The sequence below is a fragment of the Lipotes vexillifer genome, unplaced genomic scaffold, assembly GCF_000442215.2.
Source record: "Lipotes vexillifer unplaced genomic scaffold, Lipotes_vexillifer_v1.1 scaffold77, whole genome shotgun sequence".
Lineage (NCBI taxonomy): Eukaryota > Metazoa > Chordata > Mammalia > Artiodactyla > Lipotidae > Lipotes > Lipotes vexillifer.
This window is the reverse complement of record NW_006792456.1, coordinates 1,810,568-1,836,774: the sequence shown is the minus strand read 5'-3', so window position 1 is coordinate 1,836,774 and position 26,207 is coordinate 1,810,568. Positions and strand designations below refer to the sequence as shown.

Sequence of the window (26,207 nt, the reverse complement as noted above, 5' to 3'; positions counted from 1 at the left end):
TCCCTACTCCAGGATTTCTAGTTGGACGCATCCTTAAATAAGGTTTCCTAATTCTGTAGCATTTTGACAGTTATACCTGTTAATGCTCGGCAGAACTTTCTGACCAGTAGTGAGTGGTGAATTATTACCTTTAGTAAGACAAAACTAGTTCCTCTGTAATAAAGCGAAACATTTAATCATTTACATTTTTAACATAATTTTAAAATCCTGGATCCCAAGAAGTCTTGGCTAGAACTTCCTTTTCTTCATAACAGACAATATCATCTCCCACTTTAAATTCTATCTTTTCTTCATCCAAACTAAGACCACAATCCATTCCAGTTTTGATGACTGAAATATCATCTTTATGGTGTTTCAGTGAGATTAATGAGCCTTAAAAAAGAGAAAAAAACTTATGGTTCATATAACTCAAATAAGTACCCAACAAGTGCAGTTGTAGTCTGGTGTTAAAAGGAAAATTACACTGACGGATTTTACAGTCCTGTCATGTTAAAAGATGGGACGAAATACCAGGGAAACCAAAGAAAAATGAAGTTTGCTATAACCACAATGTGATTTGTAGCGAGAAGTACTGTCTCCCTTCTCAAAGGTTAACACTTTACAGGGGATGGGGGTTATACTCAGGACTTGAAGAATGAGTTACAACAGGATGAAGACGATGCAGGCACAAGGTTGTTAAAGGATGAAAATATAATGATGTGGATCCAAATGTAGGAGAGACATGGCTGGAAAGGTAGTTTGGGGCCTATTTTTAGAACCTTAGAAAGATTTGGGGACTAACAATCCCGGGAGAGTCATTAGGACTGGGGGCCAGATATGAGTTAGCAAGAAGTGGCCTGAACTAGGATTATAGGAGTGAAAGATTTCAGTTACCCAGGATCATCAGGTTTTGGTGACTGGATATGATATTATACAAACAGTTTTGTGTTGCTTACCCTTCCAGATAACATGTCCATTACGTATTAATTTAAATTTTTTTTGTTTTTCTAACTGTCCCTTTTGGACTCTGCAGCCGGCCACAGGAACTTTTTTCTTCCCTTCTGTTATAGAGAAGGTAGCTAGTACAGAAGCCTCACCTTTAGGAAGAAGAGAACATTAAGTATACAGAAAACAAAAATACTGAGAAATACATAATTTCTGATATTCAGCAGAGTTAACAGTTAAAGGTGTGAGAAAAATTACAAACTCGTGCAAGAAAGTCCTAATTTTCTCTAACTCAACCAACTTTATTTTCCTGGCCAATATTAGAAATAAAAACATGAAAATCCTTGGGTATTCTTGGAAAAGAAAATCAACAAAACTACATGTGCTTACCAAAAGAATGAAAAATAAATGAAATGTTCACTTTTTTGGATGAATAAAATGCAATAGAAGATGCTACCAGTTGATAAGATTAGTATAATTCCTGTCTGCTCCATGAAAACCTAATTTTCAGTTGTCCCTCAATATATTTTCTTGAATGGACCATCCGTTGTTGCCTGATTTATTTTTAATCTCACCATGGGTAATTTATATACACTTAAGAGTACTAATTCTGTGAGTCAGCTTAATTTTTTTTTACTGACTGAGATTTAAAACAAATTCCAATAATGACACGGTACCACACACTATAATGTACCAGTTTTCTAGAATTAGTGTTATTTGGTGCTCCCTTACCCCTAGAAACCCTCATATGACTCAGTTTTCCAAATTGCTCTTAGCACAAGAACATACAAATCTCTGTGTGATCATGTTAAGTAGGTCAGAAAAGCCTAAAATAAATCTGTACTGTGGACCAAAAATGCAAATACTGAGTCTCATCATGAGGAAACAGACAAATCCAAATTAAAGTACATTCAACAAAATCACTGGCCTATATACACTTCAAAAATGTCAAGGTCAAAAGACTGAAGAACCTAATCTGTGATCCTGGACTGAGGGAAAAAAATATATATTTATAAAGTACATTATATAGGGACAATGAACAAAATTGGAACATGGACTGTGACTTAGATAAGAGTATTAATGTTCAATTTCCTGAGTTTGATACTTGTTCTGCAGTTTTATACGAGAACATCCTTGTGTTTAGGAAATGCAAATATTTAGGGGCAAATGAACACAATATCTCAAATTTACTATCAAATGGCCCAGAAAAAAAATGTGTGTGTGTGTGTTTGAAGGGGGAGGACTAAAGCAAATGGGGCAAAATGTAAACAACTGGTGAACTGGGAGGGAGTTGCTTATACTTTTCCAGTAATTTTTCTGGAAATATAAAACTATCATCAAAATTAAAAGTTAACCAAAAATATCTGGATGTGGGGAGGAAAAAGAACAGATAAACTGATTCAGTACATCTGAAATAAATTTAGCCATTAAACTGGCCAAGGGATATGTTAGAAGAAAGTATTTTTAAATGTTTAATATTTAAATGTAAATTTTCTTCTCATGGTGGATTTCTTTGCCAGCTGCTAGACAAAATCAATTGCTCCTTCCACAACACTGTTAATAATGTTTATGCCTCCCATCCCAGTCTACTCTGTATTACAATTTAGTGGTTTACGTCTAACTAGAGGGCAAGTTCTTACTGCCTTATTTGCCTTTGTATCCTCACAGCCAAAAGCACACCTTGCGAGGGCAGGTGTTTATAATTCATACGAAGTTACACTGAACCTTTATCTATAGTAGTCATTTTTTTCTAGAACACAGGATATGTGTTGGAACAGTGAACATATTTAAACAGCAAAATACATTTCCCTTAAACTTTGCTTTCAAGTGTTATTTACAGCAGGTTAGATACGAATGTTTAAACATTCAGTGAACACTCACCTATTGTGTGCTCTTCCACAATGCCAGGCAATCTACTGCTCAGTTCCTCCTGCAAATCTTCAATAAGACGGTAAATGATTTTGTGAAGTTTAATTTTTACTCCTTTTTTTGCAGCCGACTGCTGGATAACATTGCCTGCATTCACATTGAAGCCGTATATAACACCTGGAAAGCATAAATACAATAAAGTAGCACAAATATTGCATTAAACAGTTTGTCTTCCAAGCAAAAACTCAAATCTAAATTTTTTGCTTCTATGTAAATTAAAAGCGAGTAGGAGAGGTAAATTCTATAATTTTTTCTCATGAAAACTAGTTAATTTTTTAAATTAATTAAAGGATTTTATAAATTCTATTGTGGCTTATTAAACAAGGAAGATTCCTTTATGATTTTTAAATCCAATCATTTAAGGAACATTATTTTAAATGACCATTATGTGCAAAGCAATATGCTAAACGAAGCTTTCATACCAGAGAAATAAGAAAAAAATTATTAGAACTGAAATACTACATTATTTTAATAACAATTCTGTTATTAATTATAATCTTATAGTCTACAACTTTTGTTGCTTGCTCTTAGATATTCAGCTGGCCAAAAGATATTCAAAAAATACAGATGACCCTTGAGCAACAGAGTTGTTAGGGGCACCAATCCTCCGTGTAGTTGAAAATCTGAGCATAATTTATGGTTGGCCCTCCATATAAATGCGGTTCCTCCACATCGGAGGAGTTAACCAACCTCGGATCTTGTAGTACACTGTAATATTTACTATTGAAAAAATCCACGTATAAGTGGACCCACAGTTCAAACCCGTGTTGTTCAAGTGTCAACTGTAGTTACTTAATTGGTAAAGTTCAAGAGTTGTTTAAGAAATGAAAGAAGTTCCATGGAGCTGACCATTTTACCAAAGAACAAATAATGTATTTAACTGCAAATACCTTGGGGGTGTGAAAAAAAATTTATGCAAATGGATTAATCAGGAGAAAAACAGAACCACCTTGAAAGTCTTATTATCATTAAGAAATCATTCAATGCGTCATACTATCTACATTAATAGAAAAGTCAGTGCCCATAAAATACTTTGAAATAACCAATATTGAAAACATCTTTTCAGTAGTAGAGGTAACATCTAATTCTAATCGTTAGGTCATGAAGTACCCCCTTCCTAAATGATTCATTAATCACTCAATAACACTGGTGCTTTGCCTAGATGTTAAACCTAGTTAAAGCGACAGTCATGCAGTCATGAGTCCCCTTTCTGTGTATCATAAGTTTGACTCACAAACAGTCCCCTTGTCTTCAAGGCATATAAAGCTAAAAAGAGCTTTTGATTTAAGAAAAATATAATTTGTAAAATTATAAGTAAACAAAAATAGGCAACCAAAAGTAAAAGATGAAGGAAAGTACTGAGTAGGCTGATTGCAGATTAAGGAGCATTCAAAAAGTCTAAATGAAAGAGAGAGAGAGAGAGAGAGAGAACCAAGCCTGGGTTTGGTGGGGAACCTGGAAGTGGTGAGGAGGCAGTAATGGTACATTCAAGAAATACTACTGGGGCTTGAAATAGTTCCCCAAAGTTTCAGTGCAACAATGACAGCCACAGTGGAGCTGTGGCTGCAATACTGCACATCCCATTTGCCCTCAATCACTAGTTGAGACTGAACTGCAACAGGAAGGGGGATACCGATGGGGATAAAATGTCAGGTGTGACTAGCCCAGCAAGAAAAGACAGAAGCAAATGGTTCAGAGTATGCTCTAGGGAACACAGTCAAACAAACAGGAAATGGAATCCTCACCATGAAATGTTTCAGCAAGGTTAACATCATTTTCACTAATATCACCCACACCAAAATGTACTAACTCTAGTTCACACTCATGTGAAGCATCATAGGTATCCATAATGTTCAAAATGGCCTCTACGGAACCGTCAACATCACCTAAATGCAGCAAAAGTTTAAAATTATTGGTGTTAGGAGTTAGAAATTAACAGACACAAAAATGACAATAATCTATTTAAAGCAATAATAGGAATAGCATTTACCACAAAATCCACTTTTCTTTAGGTTTAGCGTTATAAATATCTACTTAACTGAATAAAGTATAAAGAACCAAATGTACATTTACAACAAAATCCACTAGATAAATGTTTACTAAGGAAATCTCCCCCAGTGAGGGGGTGGGCAAAAAGGGTGAAGAGGGTCAAAAGGTACAAACTTCCAGTTATAAAGTAAATATGTCATGGGAATATAATGTGCAGCATGGTGACTATAGTTAATAACACTGCATTGCATATTTGCTAAGAGAGTAGATATTAAAAGTGCTCATCACAAGAAAAAAAATTTTATAACTAAGGATGGTGACAGATGTTAACTAGACTTATTATGGTGATCACCATATATGCAAATACTGAATCATTATGAAACTAATATAATGTTACGTGTCAAGTATATCTCAATTTTTAAAAATTCCCCCCCAAAATACTGAAATCATTTTGGCTTAAATTTAATGGCCCAAATTAATTGTGAGAATGACGAAATACATATATTCCTAAAATGAGACGTAAAGTAACATCTTTTAAAAGTCACCTTTAATAATTATAGGAAGTACATTTGAATCTCCTCCTGCTTTTTCTTTTGGCTTTAAGGGTTGCTGCTGTTTTTTTATTTTGTACTTTATAAATGACCTCTCCTTCCAGTGCAAAGTGCCATACTTCTCGCGGGCTTTCCGATGTGCTTCTTGGTGTTCCTTTCGCTTTTCTTCTATTAATTCCAGATCCTCTTTATTTTTCTCCTGTTCTTGCTCATACTTCCTCCAGTGAACAACTTCACGTGCCCTTGGCTTTATAGGGGAAAAAAAAAAAGGGAATTATTTAACTAAATAGAAACGAGTAACTGCTGGTTTTTTCCTCCACTATGAAATTAGCCTAGCTCAAATATGAAACCACTAATTTTAAAGTTTTAAGAAACTTACAAAACTTTCATATGGAGGCTTTGTGTAAATTTGAAATTATTTAAAAATCTTACCTCAAATTTTAAAAGCCAAATTTTACAGCCAAACTCTAAAATGACATCACTAGCCCCCCGTCACAGCCCGTTATAGTACTGAATTATTTATTACTTATTTGGTATAACATTATAGATTGATATTTTAAATCATTATATCATATCTACTGTATAGGAATTAAGCTTGATATACCTCAGATTCTACTTCAAGAATTTCATCTCCTGCAGAAGGGAAGTCTCTCCAGCCTATAATTCCCACTGGCATGCTGGGACAGGCCTCATTGATTACTTTGTCATTTTCATCAAACATTAAGCGTACTTTTGCCCAACTCTTTCCAGCAACCAGAATGGAGCCTTTTCTCAAAGTTCCTCTTTGAATTATAGCTGTAGTAACAGGACTAATGTGAAAATAAAAGTATATACTCTTAATGCCATAATCATGATGTAATGGCACTTTCTCAGTAAAGATATCTTTACGAGATTAAAAAATATATAATTTGAACACACAGGGTTAATTCCACCACTTCTCAACTTCTCAAACAGTTTTTCATACTATAAAGACATTTCTTCATAATTACAAGCTAAATGTCCATCAGTGGAAAAATGGATCAAGAACATGCAGTGTATATATATATATATATATATATATATATATATATATATATATATATAATGGAGTATTATAAAACCTTAAAAAAAGAAAATCCTGTCACATGCTAGAATACGGATGAACTTCCTGGATGAACATATGCTAAATGAAATAAGCCAGTCAAAAGGGACAATATTATATGATTCCACTCATATGAAGTATCTAAAGTAGTTAAAATCATGGAAACAACTATTGAAAGACAGCTGCCAAAGGCTGGGGGGAGGAGGGTGGGAAAATTAGTGCTTCATGGGTATAGAGTTTGTTTTGCAAGATGAAGATGTTCTAGAGATCTGTTGCACAACAATATGAATATACTTAATACTACTGAACTGTACGTTTCAAAATGGTTAAGATGGTAAATTTAATATTATGCAATTTTTACAATTAAAAAAAAAGAAAACAAAAAACATTTCTTGTAAGGTTATGGTAGTGAAGGGTGCAGACAGCTAAGTGTTCTGACAGAATCCTAATCTCCTTTCTATAACTAATTTGTTAAGCAGTGAAAAGACCTCTTTTGCTAATAGGGAGGGAAATTAAAAAAGAGAACACTATTCCAACAATCTTACTATATATTAATGGGTAAGAATATAAAGAATTTAGAAACCCTAAAATGCAACAACTGACATTTTATTCCAAGTTATGTTAGTCTATAAGCCTTTAGGAATTCAGTTAAGTCAGTGGGGAGAATAAAAGATATCAAGCAAATTGAACTACTAAGTCACCTAAATATGATTACTAAATGTATACACACATTTGCAAAGATCTACTGATAACTGCATGTTTGTGTTCTGTGTGCCAGTGCAATAAAATACTTTTTATTTTTATTTAAAAAAATATATATTTTTTGGCTGCACCGCAGTGGCATGCAGAACTTCCCCAACCAGGCATCGAACCCATGCCCCCTGCAGTGGAAGCATGGAGTCTTAACCACTGGACTGCCAGGGAAATCCATATTTTTTAAAACAAAGGCTTTGAAAATATTGTTCGGGGACTAACAATAATGTGCAATAAACATAAGATACTGTAATATAATCAAGTCACAAAAACAATGAAATAAAATTATTAGAAAGCAACCATTTTAACAGACCTACCCTCTTCCTTTATCTGTGAAAGATTCTATTACTGTTCCTTCAACTGGACCAGTAGGGTCTGCTTTCAATTCTAACATTTCTGCAAGAGCAATTGTTGCCTCTGCCAAAGCCATCATGTTATCGCCCTTTAATAACAAAAAAACCTGTTAATATACATTAATAAATAATATCTGTAAATGTAAATACCAGGATCAGAAAGCCAAATAATCCTCGACAGTTACACTTTTCTCTTTAAGCATTAAAAACATGAATTACACAATACTACGAGACTAGATCTCCATTACAGGAAAAAATCTGTAAAACATACAGACACATGGAGGCTAAACGATACACTACTTAATAACCAAGAGATCACTGAAGAAATCAAAGAGGAAATAAAAAAATACCTAGAAACAAATGACAATGAAAACACAACAACCCAAAACCTATGGGATGCAGCAAAAGCAGTTCTAAGAGGGAAGTTTATAGCAATACAATCCTACCTCAAGACACAAGAAACATCTCAAATAAACAACCTAACTTTACAGCTAAAGCAACTAGAGAAAGAAGAACAAAAAACGTCCAAAGTTAGCAGAAGGAAGGAAATCATAAAGATCAGAAATAAATGAAAAAGAAATGAAGGAAAAAATAGCAAAGATCAATAAAACTAAAAGCTGTTTTTTTGAGAAGATAAACAAAATTGATAAACCATTAGCCAGACTCATCAAGAAAAAAAGGGAGAGGGCTTCCCTGGTGGCACAGTGGTTGAGAGTCTGCCTGCCGATACAGGGCACACAGGTTCGTGCACCAGTCCACTAAGATCCCACATGCCATGGAGCAGCTGGGACCGTGAGCCATGGCCGCTGAGCCGCGCGTCCGGAGGCTGTGCTCCTCAATGGGAGAGGCCACAACAGTGAGAGGCCCGTGTACCGCAAAATTAAAAAAAAAAAAAAAAAAAAGGGAGAAGACTCAAATCAATAGCATTAGAAATGAAAAAGCAGAAGTAACAACTGACACTGCAGAAATACAAAGGATCATGAGAGATTACTATAAGCAACTCTATGCCAATAAAATGGACAACCTGGAAGAAATGGACAAATTCTTAGAAAAGCACAACTTTCCAAGACTGAACCATGAAAAAATAGAAAATATAAACAGACCAATCACAAGCACTGAAATTGAGACTGTGATTAAAAATCTTCCAAGAAACAAAAGCTCAGGATCAGATGGCTTCACAGGCGAATTCTATCAAACATTTAGAGATGAACTAACTCCTATCCTTCTCAAACTCTTCCAAAATATAGCAGACGGAGAAACACTCCCAAAATCATTCTACGAGGCCACCATCACCCTGATACCAAAACCAAAGATGTTACAAAGAAAGAAAACTACAGGCCAATATCACTGATGAAGATAGATGCAAAAATCCTCAACAAAATACTAGCAAAAAGAATCCAACAGCACATTAAAAGGATCATACACCATGATCAAGTGGGGTTTATTCCAGGAATGCAAGGATTCTTCAATATACGCAAATCAATCAATGTGATACACCATATTAACAAACTGAAGAAGAAAATCCATATGATCAACTCAATAGATGCAGAAAAAGCTTTTGACAAAATTCAACACCCATTTATGATAAAAACCTTCCAGAGGGTAGGCACAGAGGGAATTTACCTCAACATAATAAAGGCCATATGTGACAAACCCACAGCCAACACCTTTCTCAATGGTAAAAAACTGAAAGCATTTCCACTAAGATCAGGAACAAGACAAGGCTGCCCAGTCTCACTGCCATTATTCAACATCGTTTTGGAAGTTTTAGCCACAGCAATCGGAGAAGAAAAAGAAATAAAAGAAATCCAAATCGGAAAAGAAGAAGTAAAGCTGTCACTGTTTGCAGATGACACGATACTATACATAAAGAATCCTAAAGACTCTACTAGAAAACTACTAGAGGTAATCAATGAATATGGTAAGGTAGCAGGATACAAAATTAATGCACAGAAATTTCTTGAGTTCCTATACACTAATGATGAAAAACCTGAAAGAAAAATTAAGGAAACACTACCATTTACCACTGAAACAAAAAGAATAAAATAGCTAGGAATAAGCCTACCTAAGGAGATAAAAAACCTGTATGTAGAAAACTATAAGACACTGATGAAAGAAATTAAAGATGATACAAATAGATGGAGAGATATACCATGTTCTTAGATTGGAAGAATCAACATTGTGAAAATGACTCTACTACCCAAAGCAATCTACAGATTCAATGCAATCCCTATCAAACTACCAATGGCATTTTTCACAGAACTCAAACAAAAAATTTCACAATTTGTATGGAAACACAAAAGACCCCGAAAAGCCAAAGCAATCTTGAGAAAGAAAAATGGAGCTGGAGGTGTCAGGCTCCCAGACTTCAGACTATATTACTTACAAAGCTACAGTAATCAAGAGAGTATGGTATTGGCACAAAAACATAAATACAGATCAATGGAACAGGATAGAAAGCCCAGAGATAAACCCATGCACAAATATGGTCACCTTATTATTGATAAAGGAGGCAAGAATATATATACAATGGAGAAAAGACAGCCTCTTCAATAAGTGGTGCTGGGAAAACTGGACAGGTACATGTAAAAGTATGAGATTAGATCACTCCCTAACACCATACACAAAAATAAACTCAAAATGGATTAAAGACCTAAATGTAAGGCCAGACACTATCAAACTCTTAGAGGAAAACATAGGCAGAACACTCTATGACATAAATCACAGCAAGATCCTTTTTGACCCACCTCCTAGAGAAATGGAAATAAAAACAAAAATAAACAAATGGGACCTAATGAAACTTAAAAGCTTTTGCACAGCAAAGGAAACCATAAACAAGACCAAAAGACAACCCTCAGAATGGGAGAAAATATTTGCAAATGAAGCAACTGACAAAGGATTAATCTCCAAAATTTACAAGCAGCTCATGCAGCTCAATATCAAAAAAACAAACAACCCAATCCAAAAATGGGCAGAAGACCTAAATAGACATTTCTCCAAAGAAGATATACAGATTGCCAACAAGCACATGAAATGATGCTCAACATCACTAATCATTAGAGAAATGCAAATCAAAACTATAATGAGGTATCACCTCACACCGGTCAGAATGGCCATCATCAGAAAATCTACAAACAATAAATGCTGGAGAGGGTGTGGAGAAAAGGGAACCCTCTTGCACTGTTGGTGGGAATGTAAATTGATACAGCCACTATGGAGAACAGTATGGAGGTTCCTGAAAAAACTAAAAATAGAACTACCATACGACCTTACAATCCCACTACTGGGCATATACCCTGAGAAAACCATTATTCAAAGAGTCATGTCCCACAGTGTTCACTGCAGCTGTATTTACAATAGCCAGGACATGGAAGCAACCTAAGTGTCCATCGACAGATGAACAGATGAAGAAGATGTGGCACAGTTACACAATGGAATATTACTCAGCCATAAAAAGAAACGAAACGGAGTTATTTGTAGTGAGGTGGATGGACCTAGAGTCTGTCATACAGAGTGAAGTAAGTCAGAAAGAGAAAAACAAATACTGTATGCTAACATATATATATATGGAATCTAAAAAAAGAAAGAAAAAATGGTTATGAAGAACCTAGGGGCAGAACAGGAATAAAGATGCAGACGTAGAGAACGTAGTTGAGGACACGGGGAGGGGGAAGGGTAAGCTGGGACAAAGTAAGAGTGGCATGGACTTATATATACTACCAAATGTAAAACTGATAGCTAGTGGGAAGCAGCCGCATAGTACAGGGAGATCAGCTCAGTGCTTTGTGACCACCTAGAGGGGTGGGATAGGGAGGGTGGGAGGGAGATGCAAGAGGGAGGAGATATGGGGATATATGTATAGCTGATTCACTTTGTTATAAAGCAGAAACTAACACCATTGTAAAGCAATTATACTATAATAAAGATGTTAAAAAAAAACCCAAAACATGAATTACGCTATTTGACAGAAGGGGAGAGGGAAGGGAAGGAGGAAGGGAGGGAGGGAAGAAGAGATAAGCAAGAAAATCTGACCCAGGGGCTGATCTTGCAACAAACAGTGGCTATACATATATAGATAGATATTATATATATATAATATATATATATTATCTATCTATCTATTTTTAAGAATAGCTACTAGAGTTCGTTAATACGCTTTTTTTTTGCGGTACACGGGCCTCTCACTGTTGTTGCCTCTCCCGCTGCGGAGTACGCGCAGGCCCAGCGGCCACGGCTCATGGGCCTAGCCGCTCCGCGGCATGTGGGATCTTCCCGCACCGGGGCACGAACCCGCGTCCCCTGCATTGGCAGGCGGACTCTCAACCACTGCGCCACCAGGGAAGCCCTGTTAATACCCTTTTATAAACACATGCTTCTTTCACCCTCTGTCCTCCATCTGTCTCTACAATTGTGTTTTCTTCCTCTCACTTTCTTTACAGTGCTACATTACAATTGAAGTTCTATCCAATTGAACCAGCTTTCACTGATTTCATCTGATCCACTCAAGAATCCTATAAAATAAGTAAATCAAACACTAGTTACTCTTATTAAATAAATGAGAAAAAGCACTGACTAGACCCAAACTATAACCTATACTCTGCAACTACCCAGCTGTACAACCTTGGAAAATCAGTTCACCTCCTGGATCACCTTTCCTCAACTGTAAAATGAAGGAGCTAGATTAGATGATTCTTTCACCTTTAATGATCTATGTCTACTATACTTTCTAAGTCTCCAAGATCATGCAGCTGATTAACGGGTGATGGAATTGGAACTGAGGGACAAGGGATTTTTCCATTCTCCATGTCAGCTAAGAGCTTGCTCACAATTGTTACAATATAAAGCAACAGAAACAACTGTAACGAAACTAACTAAACACTTTGCTTACCCATCTACTTATTCCTAGTATTTATTCCAATTTACAAAATGCTGCTCTGAAAAGCAGAGCTGGGGTTGTTTCTTTGCATGAAGAGTCCTGTATTCTTCGTCAGAAAAGAAAGCCTCATCTTACTTCCCTGCCACTCTCTTACCTCCATTCCCAGGATTCATCTCTGCCATGCCTCCAAATTTGCCTAAGCAGCTTTACATCTATCTATCTACTCATCTAATATCTGGGCAGAAAAGGTGGTCATGTCTTCAAATGTTCTAATCTTGCCATCTGGTTTTCACATCGTAGTAACAATCAAGGTATAGTAGAAAGAGGACAAAGTAAGGTGGCATTTTATGAGTTTCAGAGAAAAAGAGGCATAGTTTTACTATTAACAGAGGCATAACTTCTAATCATCTTGGAGGTAACAAATTTAGGAAAAGTAAAGATAAAATGAGACTTAATTGGAGGAAGGTGGCCAAATAAAGTACAATTTCTTCACCGAATGATCAGAAGAAAAAAAGTCCATATTACGAGTAAACCATGGAATATGGTAAGAATGGACAAAAAAGGAAATTTTTACTTAGCAGCAACCTGTATAGGACAAGAGAATTGGAAAATGCTATCACAAAGCAGGTACTGAGCTTCCTTGGTGTATTTTATCCAGAAGAAAATAATTGGTAATTTAAAAGAAAATGGAATTCATCATAAGTAACATTATAAAACTTACAGCAATTTAGTTCACAGAAACACTGAGTCAATCAATAACAAACTGAACCCAAATATTTCAACACTGTATTAGTAAAAAATTTTATTTGTTTAAATTTCTCTTAAATGCCCTAAGACCTATTCTATAGTTTTTCACTTTAAAAACAAGCACTTTTTATTACCAACTGAATTTCGTTTCTGCTTAAAAGTCTTTATCCTACTATTATCCTATCCCCACATCATTCACCACTTATTCTCCCCATTCTAAGTACCTCGTAGTAAGAAAAGCATAGGTAAACCTGACCCCTCTGGATTGATGACTAATCTTTCTGAGCCTAATTTCTAATCTGCCAAACTAGGATAATGATACCAGCTTTGCCTAATTCTCAGAGAATTTTTAAACAACAACAGAAATTATGGATGTCAAAATGTTCTCTAGGTATAAGGCACTATGTGCATGATGTGTAGCACTCCCATCTGAACACACTGTCTCTGAGGTGCCCGCACTTACCGTGAGTGCAGAAACATGCACTGCTTGAACGTCGCCTCCATAATCCTCACATACCACATCATAAGCTAACAGTTCTTTTTTCACTTTCTCAGGATCAGCCTCAGCTTTGTCACATTTGTTTATGGCAAGGACAATAGGAACTGAAAGAGACAGAGTTAAGAAGAGTGCAAATGATGACACTTCAACTCCACGTATTCACAATGAAAGACGCCAACGTTTTCTGGCTTTCTCTTGACCCAGTGGATGTATTTATCTAACAAAAGACCTAAAAAGACCCACTTTACACCCACCTACTCTGCTTTATACACATGAAGGATTCCAGATGAGAGATGTCAAAACTGCAATTATAAGATTCTGAATTAAGAATACACAATTATGATGATTAAAAAACAAAAACAAAACACACAACAGTACTTAGGGTAGAGAAAGGACTATCCTTAAATCTGAAAGCAAGATCAGGAACTACACTAGAGATAATCTCCAGAAAAAAAAAAATCAAGAGAAGATTCTAATACCACTAGATCATTTGCCTCTTCTTTCCAGGAGTTCCCTGTTAAAACCCAACATCTCACCCTGGGGTGAAACTAAGTACCATTATTGTAAACTTTCTTTTAGGATTTACAGCAACTCTTTCTTCATACACACTTAGCTGAGTGACTGACACTAAGTAGATTCTCAATAAATGTTTACTTAATGAATGAACCAAATAATCTTATAATCTACTTGTCATTACTAAACATACCCTTTCATTAGAGAACTCACACAAAATTCTAGGAGATAATTCTCTGATTGAGTTTCACCAACTCTGCAATTTTCTCAGGTATCAAAGGAAAAGAAATTGAAAATAGACACGGAAGAGCTATGCAATCCACAGCCTATTATTATGAAAAAGTACATTCTATATCGATCAGCTGGAACTTAACAGGCAACAAGAGAAGAGGTACAGAAAGCATGATGTAAGGAATTTATCATATCTCAACCAACTGCTTTGTTACAGGGTCCCTGACAGATTTACCACTCTTAGCCCATTCCACAAAGGTAGTTTTGAGGAATTAAAAAATAAAGAGAGGAACGCAAGATAGAAGACCGGATTCCAAATGCAGGCATGTTGCAAATTAACCGTAACTGGGGAAGTTCCTGCCACCCTCTGGGTCTTAGTTTTCATGTTGTGAGATGAAAAAAAAACTGGACTAGATCAATGATTGTCAACCCTTTCTTTTTTTTCTTGCCAACAAACCTAGGGGAATATGATGCATTCCTTCAGGTACATTTTCTCAAGACAAAAGTATTTTCTCAGTGGGTGTAGGGTCATATCACAATAAGAATGAATGTACAAAGTATGTGTGTGGTGTTTATTATTACAATTTTTTTTTTCTTGGCCATGCCACGTGGCTTGAAAGATCTTAGTTCCCCAACCAGGGATTGAACTCATGCCCTCGGCAGTGAAAGTGTGCAGTCCTAACTACTGGACTGCCAGGGAATTCCCTATTATTACAATTTTTAAATGGAGAAATAAGGGAGAAGATAGCCAAGTATTTTCCAAAAGTTTCGATTTTATACTTTTGACCAAATAAGAACTTATTTAAAGCAGATGAGGGAAAAGTCTCTTTTAGAGAAGAATTCCAGATAATAAATGAATAAGGAGTAACAATTAGAATATCACCACTTTGTAACTCCTAATGAATTGAGGTGATGGGTACATAGGGGTTCATTATTCTACGCTTACTTTTATAGCTGTTAAACGTTAAAATGTTTTTTAAAAAGTCATTTGAGACTGTTAAATTGTCACACCATGCCAAGTAAGTAAACAGTAGAGGAAGGAATATACTTGTGGTCACAGGTCCCAAGCTGAATCCTGCTATACTCTTCTTAGTAGTTAATGTCTTTGGGAAAACAATTCAACTTCCTTTGCACCTTACCTGTAGAACAGGTATAATAATCCTGGGATTGCCAGGAAGATTAAATGAGCGACATGTAAAAATAGTGACTCTGTAGTAGATCCTTTAAAAAAAAGAAAGCAACTTCCTTCCTAATACATGTAAGTCAGCCACACAGTACCTTGAGCATCTTTGGCATGCTGAATGGATTCTACAGTTTGTTTCATCACTCCATCATCTGCAGCTACAACCAATATGATAATGTCAGTGACCTGAGCACCTCTGGCTCTCATTGCTGAGAAAGCAGCATGTCCTGGAGTATCAAGAAAGGTTATCTTTTCCCCAGAAGGCAGAGAAACTGTGGAAACAGAAATCCAAGAACTCTAAGCACTCAAATATATACTTCCTTAATACAAAGGAATATACATGACCTTATCAACACAATCAATAATTCTTCAAAATAATTTTATTCTTTCCATTAATCTTAATCAGAACAATGCATTTGGATAATCATTCCACAATGAAAAGTGATAACATACCAGTGAGACCTTTAGGGTTTTCTTTTCATGTAATAATTTCAAACTAAAACTCAACCTATTTCTAGAATATAACTATTTTCACAAATGTACCAACTGGAATATATTCTGGAGAAAAAACCAGACTGATAGTTGTCTAGGCAGCCACTCCTGCATTAGCAAACACCAGCTGCACAACTGTCTTGAGCAACAGAGGCAATTTAGTACACAGTTAGCAGCTCAGGATTTGAGTCCAACAGCCTTGGGTTTAAATGCTGGCTTTGCCACTTTACTAGCTGTGTACTTTGAGCAAGTAACTCAACCTAAACAAGCCTCAGCCTCCTTATATGTATGTAGGAATATTAATACCTATCTCATGATGTTGTGAAGATAAAAAAAGATAAAAGCATATAAGGTGCTCAGAACAGTGCTGGGCACATGCTAGGTGTTCAGCAAATGACAGCTGTTACCCAATTATGAGTGGTAACATTATGACAACCTAGCATTGAAGAGTCTTAGGCTCATTAAACCAAAATAAGAATGAGCTAGAATACAAAAGGTATAACTTTCTCCTTATACACTGTACAAAATAACCTTTATTAACCACCAGCTCTACATTTCATCAAACCAATGGCTTTAGGCTTTAGCCTTTCTTTTACTTTAAATTCATATATTTCATACTGTGACACTGTTTTAAGAAAATAATATGTGGGGTTCCCAAGCACATTGTAAGGTGATCTGTGTTCATACCAAGAAAGGCACCAATGTGCTGAGTGATGCCTCCAGCTTCCATTGCTGCCACTTGAGTTTTTCGCAGTTTGTCAAGTAACGTCGTTTTTCCATGATCAACATGGCCCATTATAGTAACAACTGGGGACCTTGGTATTAATAAAGCTGGATCTGCCTGGGGCCTACAATTAACAGCAAAGGAGTTTCATTTCTTAAATATCAGAAACACTTTATAGCCAGTAAACTGATCTGCAGTTATCTCTGTGAACTCCCATTAACAATAAAACTCAACATTTAGCTTTGATTAGACATAACTATTTTCCTCTTCTATACATACAATGACTTATGATAAAATAATAGTGACTGCCCACCTACTGTAGGCATCTTCATAACAGTGAGCAAAACTGAAAAAAATTTTAAAATTCAGGATCAATATATACACTCAGCAAACTAAGAAAAATAACTCTTAGAGTTTTATAATAACCTGAATATACTTTTTGATACTTTAAGCACTTTGAAGAAAAGTTTAACCTATACTCACACATCATTTTAATTGCAAAAGAAATTTTAAGGCAAATGTTTCCATTAAAAAGTGTGAATAAAACAATGTGGTCTCCTTCCCCCAATTTATACAGTTAAGTTTTACCTTTTTACAGCATCTTTATTTTCTCTGACTTTGTCCTGTTTTAATTTGCTCCATTTTAACTTCATCCCTGACTTCTTTATCACTTCTTTGATCCAGACTTCATCTAAATGTGAGTGTGCTTCTAGTGAATCTATGTCAACAGCAGTGTTCAATAAAGATTCATATACACAATCTGGGTGAAACAAGATAAAACCTTTTAGGATCATGAATTAAATGTTCCAGAAAGTGACCTCTATTGATAAACATCTATATGAACAATACACTCAATGAGAGGAATAACTATATAAGCTATCCGTTTCTCTAATGTTAACGAATCACAAAAAAGTTGAAAAGAAAATAATCTTTAAAATATGATACAGGGACTTCCCTGGAGGCCCAGTGGTTAATACTTTGCCTACCAATGCAAGGAGTGCAGGTTCGACTCCTGGTCAGGGAGTTAAAATTCCACATGCCTCGAGGCCAAAAAACCAAAACATAAAACAGAAGCAATATTGTAACAAATCCAATAAAGACTTTAAAAATGGTCCACATAAAAAAAAAGGGAAAAAAATGATACATTTATATTAAATGATATTTCTGCATATTCATAAATATTTGAATATTTACTATGTACCTTATGAACTACCTGAGCAATTAATAAAACATTAAATTGCATGTCGATTCTCATTATTCAAGGTAATTATGTTCTATAAACTCACTGGGAACAGTGAATTAGCAAATACTGAATCATTGCTCTGAAGGGAAATGCAGGGTTACGTTCCTTCAGCCTCTGGTCACAACATTTTCATCAGCTATATCTTGTTTTATGTGTTTTTGTTTAAAGACATCTTATTCAATATATGTTGTTGATTCATTAACGTTATACTCACGGTCAACAGCACTATACTATAACTAATGCCTCAATAAAGCTTATCTAACACATGTATTTTCTCTGTAAGGCAAGTTACAGCCTTCTTGTAGTTAGTAACACTAAACAGCACTTTAGCACCATGCTGAGGGGCCATTTTAAACAGCAAAATCACCCAAAAAAAGCACAAAAATGAGAAAAACATGGCACTAAATGAACCACAAAAATGACACTTGGTTACAGTATGAGAGGAGAGAAAGCAGAGTGTCGCCTTGTTTGAACCTCAGCTAGTAATGCGTGATCAGGTCACGCAACTCAAATTTTTCACCGCTCTGTGCATGTCCAGGAATGACTACAAAAGCATTTCAAGTATCAATTTTGGGGCTACAAATACATTTTAGGGAATTCGCCAATTCAGAATCCCCAAATAATAAGGATTGACTATATTTACATATGTATATACATAAATATATGCGCGCACACACACATACAGTATCACAGAATACATGTACACACTATTTATGTATCTATTTAGGATGTCCAAAAAGTTGCAAAACATAGAAAAAATAATTACTTGTTGTTTTCATTTTATTTAATGTGCTTTAATTCCAGTCATATTTTCCTGTGGGTAATAAATAAAGTATCAGTGGTGATAATGAAATAACTAGTTTTATGCTTCCAGACTTTCAGCCACCCTATAAATATATATTTTGAGAGACAAGATATAAAAGAAAGGCACCTTCAAACACGCAGAACATTACACTAAAAGAACTTCCTATTCAGTAGTGTGCTGGTAAATGTTTACTCTGAGGCTCCTAAAAAAAAGTCCTGATTTATAGCATTTCCCAATTTCCATGGTACAAATACCCACCACCAGGGGTGCCCAACCCCCTGTTAGGAACCAGGATGCACAGCAGGAAGTGAGCAGCTGGGGAGTGAGCAAAGCTTCATTTATATTTACAGCCGCTCCCCATGCTTGCATTACCACCTGAGCTGCGCCTCCTGTCAGAGGAGCGGTGGCATTAGATTCTCATAGGAGCACGAACCTTATTGTAAACTGCACATGCAAGCGATCTAGGCTGCAGGCTCCTTATGAGAATCTGATGCCTGATGGTCTGAGGTGGAGCTGAGGCAGTGATGCTAGCGCTGGGGAGCGGCTGCAAATACAGATTATCATTAGCAGAGAGGTTTGACTACACAGAGACCATAAAACCAATTGCTTGCAGACTCAATTCAAAACCCTATCAGTGAGTGGCAAGTGAAAACAAGCTCAGGGCTCCCACTGATTCTGCATTATGGTGAGTTGTATAATTATAATAGAAATATAATAGAAATTATAATAGAAATTATAATTGTGTAATAATAATAGAAACAAAGTGCACAATAAATGCGCTTGAATCATCCTGAAACCATCATCCCCCCTCTCACCGCCCCCCTTCAGTGGAAAAACTGTCTTCCACAAAACCAGTCCCTGGTGCCAAAAAGGTTGGGGGCCACTGTCCCCCACCACGTTTGACTTCAAGCCACCAATATGAAGTCACCAAACACAGAGATGAAAAGAGACGTGAAGCAGCACACTATTAAACAGTATTTCCACCATATAGGTACAATAAATGTAAATAACCTCAAGATCATAGATTAATAGTAAAATGCAGTAAAATAATTAAGAAGTGAAAATATTAATGAGTATTTATTTACCTCCATTTATGACTTAATTTTTTAAATGGTTGTGTTTACACCAGCTCACATAATTCCTTATAATTTAGCAATAGGCTCACAAACTGGTACAAGCCAGCCTCAGCACCTCACTGATCCTACTCCATAATAATGCCAAGAAATGCTTTCTTGTGTATTTCCCTACCACATTTTTCCCCAAGAAAACAAATTTTAAATTAGGAGTATGGCACTATTGATACTATGTATAAAATAGACAACTAATGAGAACATACTCTATAGCACAGGGAAATCTACTTAAGGCACTGTGGTGACCTAAATGGGAAGGAAATCCAAATAAGAGGGGATATATGTACATGTATAGCTGATTCATTTTGCTGTACAGTAGAAACTAACACAGCATTATAAAGCAACTATGCTTCAATAAAAATTAATTTAAAAAAATAAAATAAAAATAATAATAAAACATAAATAAATTAGGAGTATGGGATTAACATATACACACTACTATATATAAAAGAGATAATCAACAAGGACCTAATGTATAGCACAGGAAACTCTACTCAATATTCTGTAATAACCTATACGGGAAAAGAATGTGGGAAAGAATGGATATATGTATATGTATAACTGAATCATTATGCTGTACATCTGAAACTAACACAGCATTGTAGATCAATTATACTCTAATATAAAATAAAAATTAAATTAAAAAAAGAATGCTACGACATAAATTTCCTATATGGTTTTGCTCTCAGAGAACAATAAAACTCTAAACGTAAAAATTATAATGAGTACAATTCTGTTTCTAATAATGCTAAAAATCCTTAATAATCCAGTAACTATAGTTTTCCAATATGTTATCCTAAACTTTTGAGAGGTAGCTTATACATAGGGATAATCTTTTTCCCTCTACATTAAATGCATATAGTATCAACATATTATTTTATCTTTATCCAAGATTTAAATATTTACATGTAGAAAAGTACCCAAAGCATTTTAACCAGAAATATTACATCAATTTTCTTTTTTGGCTGCACTGCACAGCTTGCAGGATCTTAGTTCCCCCACCAGGGATTGAACCCACACCCCTGGCAGTGAAAGCACAGAGTCCTGACCACTGGACCGCCAGGGAATTCCCACATCAAGTTATTCTAACTGAGCCGGGGAAGGGGGGTTAGGATGTATGTACATTGCTAATATAGCAGTTAAAAATATTCACCATATGAAAACTATCTTAAATTCAAAAGAGGTATGATTATAATATTAAATAAGTTTCAAATAGATAACTTTTATTTAAATCATAGCAAATCAGTTTTGGATTTAGAGCACTGATCCACAGGATTAAACCTGTATTTTAATTATTCTATTTATTTGGTGATACAAAGGAATTATGGTTATGCGTGTGTGTGTTAATGTTTAAAAAAAAGAATTATCATTTAGCAATATGTCAGTACTCATGGATTAAATGATATATTAATAATTGTTATCACTGGCTCATGCAAACATTATGCTTATCATTCCATTCTTTCTGCTTTCATATATATATATGAAAAATGCCAATAATAAAAAGTTCTAAAAATCAAGTCTGTTATCAATATCATTTATAAAATCATATCAATACAGTTTTCCTTGGAAAAATTCTGAATGACATGGCCATGTCCATTTGTTCTCTTAAAGTTTTCTAGTTATAAAATGATTACATAATCCAATGCAAAGTTTAAAAAAAACACAAGATAGAGTGCTAATTTTCTATTCTTTGTGAGGATGTACTGTCACAAATAGTGGTAACACTTTCAGGCAGGATACACTTTAAAACTCTAGCTCTGCTGTGATTTACAAAATAACAATTCCTGAGAGAAAATTTGGTCTGTGAATAAGAGCATCTGCTCTGGAGCCATACTCCCTGGGTTCAAAATCCTGGCTCCACCACATAGTAGCTGTGAAATCCTGGGCAATTATTTATCCTCTCTATGCCTTGGTTTCTCAATCTATAAATGGGGATAATAATCATAACTGCTTCTAGAGAATTGTGAGAATTATATGAGTTAGTACATATAAAGTATTGGTATATAGTAACAGCTCAATAAATATAAGTTATTATTAGTAATTTTTTGCCAAGTCTGCTTCACTTGTTACTTTATTTTGCTATAATAATAAGCTATTTCTTGTTTACTAAATTTTAATGTCAGTTTATAATGAAAACAAAATGAAAATTTTGTTCCAACGATCCTAAATTGGTAATAAATACAGTAGTCCCTCAGTATCTGCAGGGGCATGGTTCCAGGACATCCCCTGAGTACCAAAATACATGGACTTTATATATAAGTCCCTTATATAAAATGGCACAGTAATTGCATATAACCTACACACATCCACCCATATATTTTAAATCATCTTTAGACTACTTACAATAACTAATACAATGTAATGTTATAGAAACAGTCGCTGATGCATGACAAATTCAAGTTTTGCTTTCTGGAACTTTCTGGATTTCTTTTTTCTTTTTTTTTTAATATTTCTGATTCACGGTTGGTAGAATCCACGGATGCAGAACCCATGGATACAGAGGGCCAATTACAATTTTTATTACATTTCTAATAAAAATGGTATTATGAAAAGTTGTAGTTATGGACTTCCCTGGTGATGCAGTGGATAAGAATCCACCTGCCAATGCAGGGGACACAGGTTCGATCCCTGGTCCGGGAGGATCCCACATGTCGCAGAGCAACTAAGCCCATGCGCCACAACTACTGAGCCTGTGCTCTAGAGCCCGCGAGCCACAACTTCTGAGCCCTCGTGCCACAACTACTGAAGCCCGTGTGCCTAGCACCCGTGCTCCGCAACGAGAAGCCACTGCAATGAGAAGCCCGCGCACCGCAACGAAGAGCAGCCCTCACTTGCCGCAACTAGAGAAAGCCCACGAGCAGCAACAAACGCCCGACTCAGCCAAAAATAAATAAATAAATTTATTAAGGAAAAAAAAAATGTTGTAGTTATTACTACAAATATTTTTCTGCTGGCACTACACTATAGAAATTGTCAAAATGAGTGCAATTAGAGAATTATAGAGAAACAAAGGGAAAGTAAATGAGTATAAATACGGTCCCTCAGTCCAAAAGCATTCTTTGGACTTATTCTAATAGCCCACGAGATTTCTGATCAAGAAAGGTTAGTTCAAATTAAAAAAATCTTTTCCACTTTTATTAAAAGCAAAATCTTAGAGAACTAGATTTGGCAAAGAGTCAAGAAACTAATTAGGATTTGTCATCTAAAGTGAAAAATATTGGAATTACTTAACATCTTTTTAAACCACTAGTCTAATTTTCATCCTTGAATGCCTTAATCTCACTGCAAATAAAATACCAGGTATTCCACGTTTCCATATTTTTCCTTATAAAATTATCTGGCTCACCTATGTCTTTTTCCATTACTCTGGCCAGCTCCTCAACAGTCATTCCAATCCATACCTCCACCTCCTTTTTAGATTTTGTTGAAGATAACTGAGATTTCTGCGATTTTTTTTCCTATTAAATATTCAGAACACATAAAGAAGAAGGAAGAAAAAACCTTGAGATTTATTCTGGAATATCTACCACAGTCAGGGCTCCTATTTCTACCAACACTCCCATAAATTGTTAAACCTTAGACTAAAGTTTAAAATCCTGATTAATTCACTGTTATACACTGATATAAATAAGCAAATTAATCAACATTACTAAACAACTAACTAGAACCTCCCTTCCTCACAAAGATTTATTGCCTGGAATGTAGCATTAAGGCATAAAGATTTCAAAAATGACAAAACATTCAAAATGGATTTCTACTCATGGCTCTAGGCACTTTTATCTCAGACCAAATAATAGAGAAACTCAGAGAAATCTAGAACTACCTTCTTTGTCACCAGAAGCCTACGCTGAGATAAAGCGGTCCTGATGAGCGCATCTGTCTGCCAGGGCTGGGAGTACAGCTGAGCTGTCCACACCAGGTAAGCAGATGAAAACACGTGCCTCCACTGTGCCAACATTCTTCTTTGATACAGGCTGTGCAGCTGCCTACAAATAGTGTGAAATCGTCGCAAGTTCTCCAACTTAAGTATCTTCTGGTTCATGTTTCTCCTAGGAAAAAAGTTTTCAAATACTATTTTGGTTAATATTGAAATCAAGTTAGTAAATATTAATTGGATATCTACTACACACAAAACACTGTGCTAGAGTTACAACAATGGGTAAAACTGGGCTCTCGCCCTGAAAGAGCTCACAGTCCAGAGAGATGGAATTCCGTACTAAGTACTCTCTAGATATTAACTAGAACTATTGTTAATGTTCCTACCATAATAACACTGAAATACAATAACAAACTTATAAGGGTTCTTTTTTCACTCCTGAAACATCAACTAACCAAATCACAACTACAGTCATTTTTTTTAAAATGCAAATTTGCACTCATCAACTCTTTGCCAAACATTCTTTGGGAGGATGGGGGGAGATTATCCCTAGTTTAATGTACAACTTTAAAACATGCTATATAAGGACTCATTATCTGCCTTCTGTTAATCTCTCACTCCATCTCTTACACTCTTATAGTTCCCTCACTCCTATCTCCCAAATTTTTGTTATTCTGTCTCACCTGTAATCTCCAACGGCTGTCTTCTAATCTTTGAAACTTTGCATATGCTCCCTCTACTTGGAACTGTCTTTCAACCCTAACATTTTCCCCTCTTCCCAACCCCCCCAAAAAGATGCTTTAGAGTGGGAAGGCGGCACCCAATAAATACCTAATGAATAATGCCAATAAATACCTATTGAATAATGTCTTTTGAATATTACTCTTGGGACAAAAGAAGAGTTTACTGAGAGAAAACCACAACAGACCTCAACAGTATAGCTCAGAACTCAGTAGTATAGTCTTTTCCTCCTTGAGTCTTCTATTTCTTCTGATCACAACATTGCATTTCTACAGCTTTGCTTTTCAGTGTTTAAGGGAAGGAACAACTAAAATAACATAAGTACTAGTTTTCTCCAGCAGACATTTCATAAGCACCATCTTCCAGGCACTGTATTTGAGGTTGTTGATTCAAAGTTTAATAAGCAAGAGTCCCTTCCTTTGGGGTCCACTGTCTTTAAAATGTTCCAATATAATGATTCTTAAACACCTCAAGAATGGCACATTTAAAGAATCTTATTTAGGTACATTTCCCTGAACTAAGAAGTAAACAGTGCTCAGGAAGCACAGAATTCCTTAGGGGAAAAAAAAATTTTTTTAATGAGTCTAAAACCAGATTTAACAAGGACACAGATTAATATAATGGGAGGAAAGGTCCTACACGGAGATTAACCAAAGCACAACTATTTCACTGACGCAGGGATTCGAAAAACACATTGGGGGGCAATAAACCAAATACCAAAACTGGAAGGAACCTTACTTGCTACTTATCCCAAGCCCCTCATTTTAAAGAAAAGGAAAATGGAGTCCAGAGAGGTCAAAAAGCCTTCTCCAATGTCATACCGCTAGTTAATGAGTCAGGACTAGAACCCAGGCTTTCTGACTCCCAATTCGGTGTTCTTTCGCCGCTAGTATATTCTTATCATGGAACCTGAAAAAGGATGTTGGAAATAATGTAGTTGCGCTGGTGAAAACGTCTGAATGAAACAGCTGGAAGCCTTGGGAGTTATCTGAAAGGTAAAAAGAAGTCACGGTAGAATGTCTGATCTAGGGTGGCTTCTCCTGGAACCCGAGTCCAAAAAGCCTTGGGCACAGGGGAGGTTGGGGCGTGGAGGACACCTGCCGCGGCGCGCGGGGAGAGCAAGCAGCCGGTCGCTTCTAGTCGGACAGCGCTTTCGTTATGCCGAAAGTAACACTCACGCATGGATTAAGCGCATAATGGAAAGCCTCCCGAATGCGCAATGCTTGTCATCTGTGCCGCTAACACTTTAGGCCAAACAATACACGCCACCCGGGACGACTCGGCTAAGAGACCCCACTCACTCAGCTGCTACGTAGGGTCCAGGGCGCCGGAATTCTGACGCAGGGTAAAGATCACCTTGCGGACCCGGGAGGACTGTCTGTCGGCTAGTCCGTCTCAAAAATGGTCCCCCTCGGGCTTCCGGTGCCGCCGGAAGAGGTTCTACCCGGAACTCTGAAGTCCGATTTCGGAACAGCCCTCTTGCCGCTGATACATTCGGGGTATGTACCCGGGTGGCGTGTCAGCAGTTCGTTTCTGCAGAACCCTTCGCTTTCTAGGAAGTAAATT

At 36.2% G+C, this 26,207-nt stretch overlaps 1 protein-coding gene across 1 annotated transcript; it reads right to left on the bottom strand.

Annotated features, from left to right (window-relative positions):
- Window positions 1-166: 166 nt before the first annotated feature.
- MTIF2 (mitochondrial translational initiation factor 2) lies at window positions 167-26,035 on the bottom strand. The gene is made up of 15 exons (XM_007465668.1): window positions 25,954-26,035; window positions 25,463-25,550; window positions 23,847-24,072; window positions 23,370-23,481; window positions 17,434-17,605; window positions 16,809-16,969; window positions 15,725-15,901; window positions 13,667-13,806; window positions 7,545-7,669; window positions 5,998-6,202; window positions 5,388-5,640; window positions 4,599-4,739; window positions 2,806-2,970; window positions 936-1,076; window positions 167-372 (listed from the first exon to the last, which is right to left on the bottom strand). The coding sequence occupies exons 3-15, from the start codon at window positions 24,063-24,065 to the stop codon at window positions 200-202; spliced, it is 2,184 nt and encodes a 727-aa protein (XP_007465730.1). The 5' UTR covers window positions 24,066-24,072; window positions 25,463-25,550; window positions 25,954-26,035; the 3' UTR covers window positions 167-199.
- Window positions 26,036-26,207: the final 172 nt, after the last annotated feature.